At 45.2% G+C, this 6830-nt stretch overlaps 1 protein-coding gene across 1 annotated transcript; it reads right to left on the reverse strand.

Moving 5' to 3' along the window:
* Window positions 1-6150: 6150 nt before the first annotated feature.
* H3-4 (H3.4 histone, cluster member) lies at window positions 6151-6586 on the reverse strand. Its single transcript, XM_051181520.1, has one exon. The coding sequence runs from the start codon at window positions 6576-6578 to the stop codon at window positions 6168-6170; it is 411 nt and encodes a 136-aa protein (XP_051037477.1). The 5' UTR covers window positions 6579-6586; the 3' UTR covers window positions 6151-6167.
* Window positions 6587-6830: the final 244 nt, after the last annotated feature.

Below are 6830 nucleotides of genomic sequence, written 5' to 3' on the forward strand. Positions count from 1 at the left end.
GTCAGGAGGGCAGATCAGTCAATACTGAAAGTGGCAGGAGTTTATTTTTCACCACTCTTATATACCTTAACCAAAAAGGGGAACATGGTATCATGTATACAGAGCAAACAGACTTTTCATTCTCACTTATTCTAAGGGTTCAGTAACCATACCTAAGCTTCAACTGCTTGCTCTCTAGCCTTGAGAGTCAGGAGTAGTCACACCTCAGATTTAGGTCTGATGTTATTTAGAATAAAACAGCCAAACACCCTACCATAGCCACACCTTTGACCTTTAGGTCTTATGACTTGCTGAGGACAGCTTTGGACTCTCCGTCCTTGTGCCAAGGTAGAGTGCAACCATCTTTATGGGCATTAACACATTTGGACAAAGGAACCACGGAGTTTTTAAAAAATAGTTTTCAAAACCCAAGCAAACAAATCAGTACTAATGAACACACCCTCCCACCCCATCACCCTCCCAGCTCCCCACTCCCTATATCAGCTGCCCAGATAGCACCTTGCCCATCTTGCTAACTACTGAAGTTTCTAACTGAGAGATTTTTCTGGCAGAGCAGCATGCTTTCATCTATGGACAAATCTCTGGCTTTGTGTTTACACTGTAGGAATTTTAAGCATTTTTATTGCTTTTATTTAATTGTGTGTGTGTGTGGGGGGGTGAGTGCCATGGTACACATGTAGTGGTCATAAAAAAACAAACAAACAAACAAACAAAAAAAAACCAAAAAAGAAAAAACCTTGCAAGAATTGGTTCTCTTCTTCCATGTGTATCCTGGATATCAAACTCAGGTCAAGTCAGGCTTGGCAACGAGCTCCTTCCTCCAGAGCCACCTTGCCAGTCAACCACTGCTGGAAATAGCTTTCTCTTTAGCTGTTCGCAAGGGCACGATATTTTAATGTCCTTGGTTGTTCTCTATTCTGTCCTCCTTGTCTCAGGATTAGGAGCTAGCCTGTGACATGGAGTCTTGGAGGACACTTGAAGAGGGTCATCTCTCAACAAATATAAACAACACACGATAGCTTACCAATATAATCTGTATTATACACCACACCGTGTGTACTTGCTATATAATATTGGAATGTCCTCTAAAATGCCATGTATTGAGGGCCTTGCCACCATAGTGTGGAACTATTAAGAAGTGGTAGATGCTTTGGGAAGCAGAGCCCTGCAGAAGGATGTTAGAACATTTGGGTGTGTCTGTGGAGGGTGATTAGAATGTTTTGCCTGCATGAGGTGAACAATACCTCCTGTCCTATGTTCACAATTAATAGTGACACCAGGAGCCCCAAAGCAATAGACAGCCATGCTGAAGACTCTCAAATCGGGATCCAAAATAAACCTTCCCCCTTTGAAGGAGATGGCCTCAGGCATCTGTCACAGTAACACAAACTGAGTAATAGTGGGTTTTTAAGATTTTTCTTTTTAATCATATGTATGTGTGTGGATCCCTGCAAACTCTATGGCTGGCTGAGAAATGAACCCTAAGAGGCAAGAAGGAAACCCAGGTCAGCACAACTTAGCTGGGCTGGTTCAAACTTCTGGAGTCTGACCCCCAAAAGGTTTGTTTTTGATGTGTTTAAGCACAGTATAACTTTGGAGAAAAGTTTTCCTGTAACAGTTATCACAATAAAGCTTAAGATGTAAGTGCATCGAGACTCCTTTGCAAAGCACATGTCTTTTGCAAAGTGCACTTTCATGAGTTCTAGTGACTGAGAAACAGGGCTCAGGATAAGTCTAGAGAGGAGGGGTTTGTAGTAAGCATAATAGTAAAGCTCTTTTGCAAAGTATATGGGACTTCTTCCATAAGGATGGGTTCTATTGACTGAGAAACAATGCTCAGGAGTCTGGGGGTTTAGGGTAAAACCTGAACCTACAGAATAGCAAAGATCACCAGGCTACAAACAACATCCATTCCCAGCCTTCTAGATGAAACAGGTGGGTAAATCTCTCACTGAAGAGGAGAGCATGCATGCTTAAAAATTCTGGTTTCTCTATTGCTATCTGTGTGCATGGGACCTCATGTCCTCCTACAGTGTATGCATGTGGGTTTGTATATGAGAGTGCATTGCCCATGGAGGCCAGAGGTGTTGAGTCCCTGAGCTGGAGTTACAAGTAGTCATGAGCTGTCCTGTGATGTGAGGGCTGGGAACTAAACTCAGGTCCTCTGCAAGAGCAGCCAGTTCTCTTAACCAGCTCAACATAAATGGTCTGTATATGAAATACAAAGTCCTAATGACCTGTTCCCTATCTAGGAGTTGGGCAGCCCAGGAGAAAGTACATTCAGGACCAGCAAGTCCTAGATGCCACTGCAGCCTGAAATACAGAAAATAGAAGGGTAGGCCGAGTTCACCTTCTAAGCAGAAAGGGCTTTTAGAAGAGACAGACACACAGACCACTCTGGAGGTTTCTCTGGACCAAGAGAGGAAGAGGGGCTTGAAGAAAAGTCATGGCTTGCCCAAGGATGTCTTGATACAGCTCAGGACACACCAGGTCGGGGTGCAACCTGCATTGCTCTGCTCGTGCAAGCACTTGGAATTTTTCCCTCTGGTGTCCTTTCTGCACTAACTTACAGAAGGTTGGAGAAAAGAGCATCCGACTTCAGCATTCAGTCTCCACCTGACTCTAGAAGTTGCTTGGCATCTCAAGCAAGCCACAGGACTGTTTCCACATGTCTGGTTGGGATAGGATACATTACAAACAGGGTAGCCATGGTCCCCAGTAACTGGCTGATCTGAAGCCAGTTCAGTGCCTCACTACCGAGTTAGTGATCCTCTGTCTCTCTCTGCAAGACAGCCCCCCCCCCACACACACACTGTGACCAGTGGCTTTGGAGTCACATAATTTCCACCATACTTACAGGCACCGAAAGAGTCCACAGCTTCTTTTGTTTTGAATTCCAGAAGGCCTTCTCTGTGTTCTATGGAGGAAGAAGAAAAATAAAAAAGTATTCCTGCTAAATTTTTAAGGGGTGGTAGTTGATAGAGACTGAACCCAGAACCTTGCACTGGCTAGGTAGGCGTTCTACTGTGATGAGAATTCTGCAGTTGGCTTGATTCAGGAGTGTTAGCACCTAGCTTTTGATCTGCCTTTTGTGATGGCTACCCTTAGTTTTGGAAGACAATCTATCTGAGAGCTTCTTTCTGAAGGGTTCAAAGCCTATGCAAAAACCTGGTCACAGGAGGACTCCACAAACGGAGGTGTCCTGGGACTTTCGGAATCCGCATTGGCATTGTCTCTTTGAGGAGCTTCGGTAAGAGGTTTTGGTATAGGAAATTAACTTGCTAAAGGTGTGAATTGTATAACAATAAAAACGTCCTTTGCTAAGTGAGGCAGACCCCCTGCAGCTAGCTGGAAAGGCTAAAAAATTCATCCTTAGAGTGTCTCTGTGACTTCTTTCCTGGGGCTGCTTGAACTCTCACCCAATACAACGGTCTACCATTAAGCCATACCAGCTGTGCTCATTCATGGTAGGGGATTGTTTAGGAGATTCAGTCACAGACCCTTTTATTTATTTATTTATTTATTTATTTATTTATTTATTTATTTAAAGAGTATTTATTTAGGAGTATTCCCGGCTGGCCTCAAGCCTGTGATCTTCCCATCTCAGTTTCTCAGGTGCTGGGATGCTGCACCACCGCTGGCAACAAGGCATTTCTTCCTGTCTGAAAGGCTCCAGACAGCTGTCTCTCAGTCCTCACGATGTCCTCTGTATGTCTGTGTCCTGATCCCTTCTTACAAAGACACCTGTTACCCTGACCTCAGATTATCCCAACAACTTTAATTACCTCACCTACCTGTCCTTAAAGATAAAGTCATATTCTAAGGTGAGGGGAACACTTTGAATGCCAAATATATCCTGGATACCACATCTCAAGTGACTTTTCATGGCAGTCCAAGCTGGACAGTGGTGTCTTACCAGGTCCAGAGGAAGCACTCTATGCAGATGGTCCTTGGGGGTTAACGGGGAGGGAGTGGGGGGGAGAGAAGGGAAGGGGGAAGCCTGCAGATGAGCAATAGGAGTGTTGGGGCTGGCTAGAGAGTGGGGCCCACAGGGAGTCCCAAGATTCTTTCTGCTGCTCTACTGAAGTTCTAGAAGCTTCCAAATGTGCCTTAGTCAATGGGCAGTTCTAGATCCTTCTATGACTGCCTAACAGTCTGTCCATTGGGCTCACAAATCATAAAAGTGTACCTTCATATATATTGAGAGCACAACACACACACATACAGAGGCATGTGCATATTTATGTATTTCATTATTAAATGTGTTGGTGAGTACAGAGGTACCCTGCTGATCTGGCGCTGCAGTGATAGCAACTAGCCCGTTATAACCACCAGCTGAGTGGCACCTGGCCTACTACCAAAGAGTTAGCACTTAGCCTAATCCATCCTTTGACAGACTGGATACCTTTTGTTCCCTTATGTGAACGTTGGGACTTTCCCAAGAAGATAAAGTCCTGTGCAAAACTTGGTTCAGGAAACCTGGAAAACTGTGGTACCTGATGAATCAAGAATTTGCCCTTGGCGTTGTCTTTTTGGAGGCCTCATTCAAGTTAGTAATCAACTGGCTAAAGTGTAAATATAGAGAAAAATAAAAAATGTTCTGGGCGCAGGGAATGTACTTTAGTTCCTTGAAACTGGGGTCCCCTGCATTGCAATGATTAACTTCATTCTTAAAGTGTTTCTGAGTTTTCTTTTAATGGATTGTGTGAACCCACACCCACACCGTAACATCCTTGTTAGGTGAGTTTAAGAGACATGTGCAATTTAGAAGCCTACTTTGGATGTTGTTCCATGGGAACCTTACACCTTTTAATTTTAACTTTTATTTTGTTTGTGTGTGCACACTTGCTAGCATGCCTGTGTACTCGTATGTGGGTGCTTTCAGAGGTTGGAGAAGGGTGTTAGATTCCCTAGAGCTGGAGTTACAGACAATTGTGAGCCACCTTATGTGGGTGCTAGGAAACAGTCACCTTATGTGGGTGCAGGGAAACAAACTGGTCCTCTCATGGAGCTGCAAGCATCTTAACTGCTGAGCTATCTGGACAACCCCCACTTTATCTTTTTTTTTTGGGCAGGATTTCTAACTGGATGGACAGCAATTTGCCAAGTAGGTTAAACTTATGGCCACCAAGTCCCAGGACTCTGTGTCCCCAGCCCTGGGATTACAAGTATATACTACCATACCTGGCTTTTTACCTGGGATCTGGGAATCAAAATCAGGACTTCACTTAAGTAGCAAGCACTTTATTCACTGAGCCATGGCCTTACCTCCCATCTATAGATATATTTTATAATAGCATTAAGTTATAGCTGATTTAAGAGAAAGGGGCAATTGTCCCTGGACTTTCTAAGATTTCTGGACGGCTCTCCAGGGACCATCAGCCATTAATTTACATACATATTAAATTTTACACGATCTCCGGTTTTGAAAACTAAAGTCATGGAGCTTTTGAGTTTTGAGTAAATAAGCCCTAATGGGCTTCAAAATACTAGCATTTTAGGGACACCTTTTTCTAGGGTTATTATTATTTTTTAACCATCAATGCTAAAACACTCTGGAGGACTTCCCTACCCTAAATGGAAAATTAGTCTATAAAGCCCAGGATCTTCTGGATGTGTTCCTGGAAACCTTTTTTCTTTAGCCGTCATGAGACAGTTAACAGACTAGAGCTTAAGAAAACACAGCTCATAGTGCTTCCCATAGTAGGAAAAAGGCTAACTTTATTTTTTTAGTCTAGAAATGTTTGTTTTCAATGAAAGGGTAACTTTTAACGCACAGGAGTAGCCAGCCTTTTAAACCAAAGCGAAAAACTTGCGAGACTTCAGAGTAGTTTTAACCGGAGTGAATCCAGAAGTCCAGCCGGCATTACCAGTTTATGGCAGTTATTTGCAGCCTGTGAAAGCTGGACTCTTTACCAGGCAGGATCAGTACCACTACAATCACGTTAGATTCGCGCAAAGACTTATAAATCGGGAGGGAACTGCACCAGCTTACCACGGCTAAGCCTCAGCTCACTGGGCTTCCCAGCCAGCTTATTCTGATCTCTGCCCACAAAGTGGGCACCAAGTCAAACCTAAAGTTTACAACCACTTTCTCAGATTTGGTGGGTGGCTCTGAAAAGAGCCTTTGGGTTGAAGGTAGCACAAAGACCAGGAGCCTGCGGGGTCTAAGCCCGCTCTCCGCGAATGCGACGAGCCAGCTGGATATCCTTCGGCATGATGGTCACCCGCTTGGCGTGGATGGCACACAAGTTGGTGTCTTCGAATAGCCCAACGAGGTAGGACTCGCAGGCCTCCTGCAGCGCCATCACGGCCGAGCTCTGGAAACGCAGGTCAGTCTTGAAATCTTGGGCAATCTCTCGCACCAAGCGCTGGAATGGCAGCTTGCGAATCAGCAGCTCGGTGGACTTCTGGTAGCGGCGGATCTCTCGCAGTGCCACCGTGCCTGGGTGGTAGCGGTGCGGCTTCTTCACGCCGCCAGTAGCCGGTGCACTCTTGCGAGCCACCTTCGTAGCCAGCTGCTTCCGTGGAGCCTTGCCTCCCGTCGACTTCCGCGCTGTCTGCTTGGTGCGTGCCATCGTCCCGAAGCTCCGAAGGTCTTCTCTTTGCTCCTGAAGTGCGCAAGGTGCCCTGCGGGCTCTGCTTTTATAGAGCCCACCGCATTCCTATTGGTCGCCCACATGGTGGCGTGATTGAATACTCCACTCTGATTGGTTCACGGGTTGTTCCTCTTCATAGCCTGCCCCTTATATTTTCTCCGAGTGGCATTGCCAACAGAGCTGTTAGCATTAGCGGAGGATGTCTGGGTAGGAGAGCAGCATGGATTGTAG

The sequence above is a fragment of the Phodopus roborovskii genome, unplaced genomic scaffold (genome assembly GCF_943737965.1).
Source record: "Phodopus roborovskii unplaced genomic scaffold, PHOROB, whole genome shotgun sequence".
Classification (NCBI taxonomy): Eukaryota; Metazoa; Chordata; class Mammalia; order Rodentia; family Cricetidae; genus Phodopus; species Phodopus roborovskii.

Coding starts and splice junctions, on each gene's coding strand:
- H3-4 (XM_051181520.1), bottom strand. CDS start 6,578: ATGGCACGCACCAAGCAGACAGCGCGGAAGTCGACGGGAGGCAAGGCT.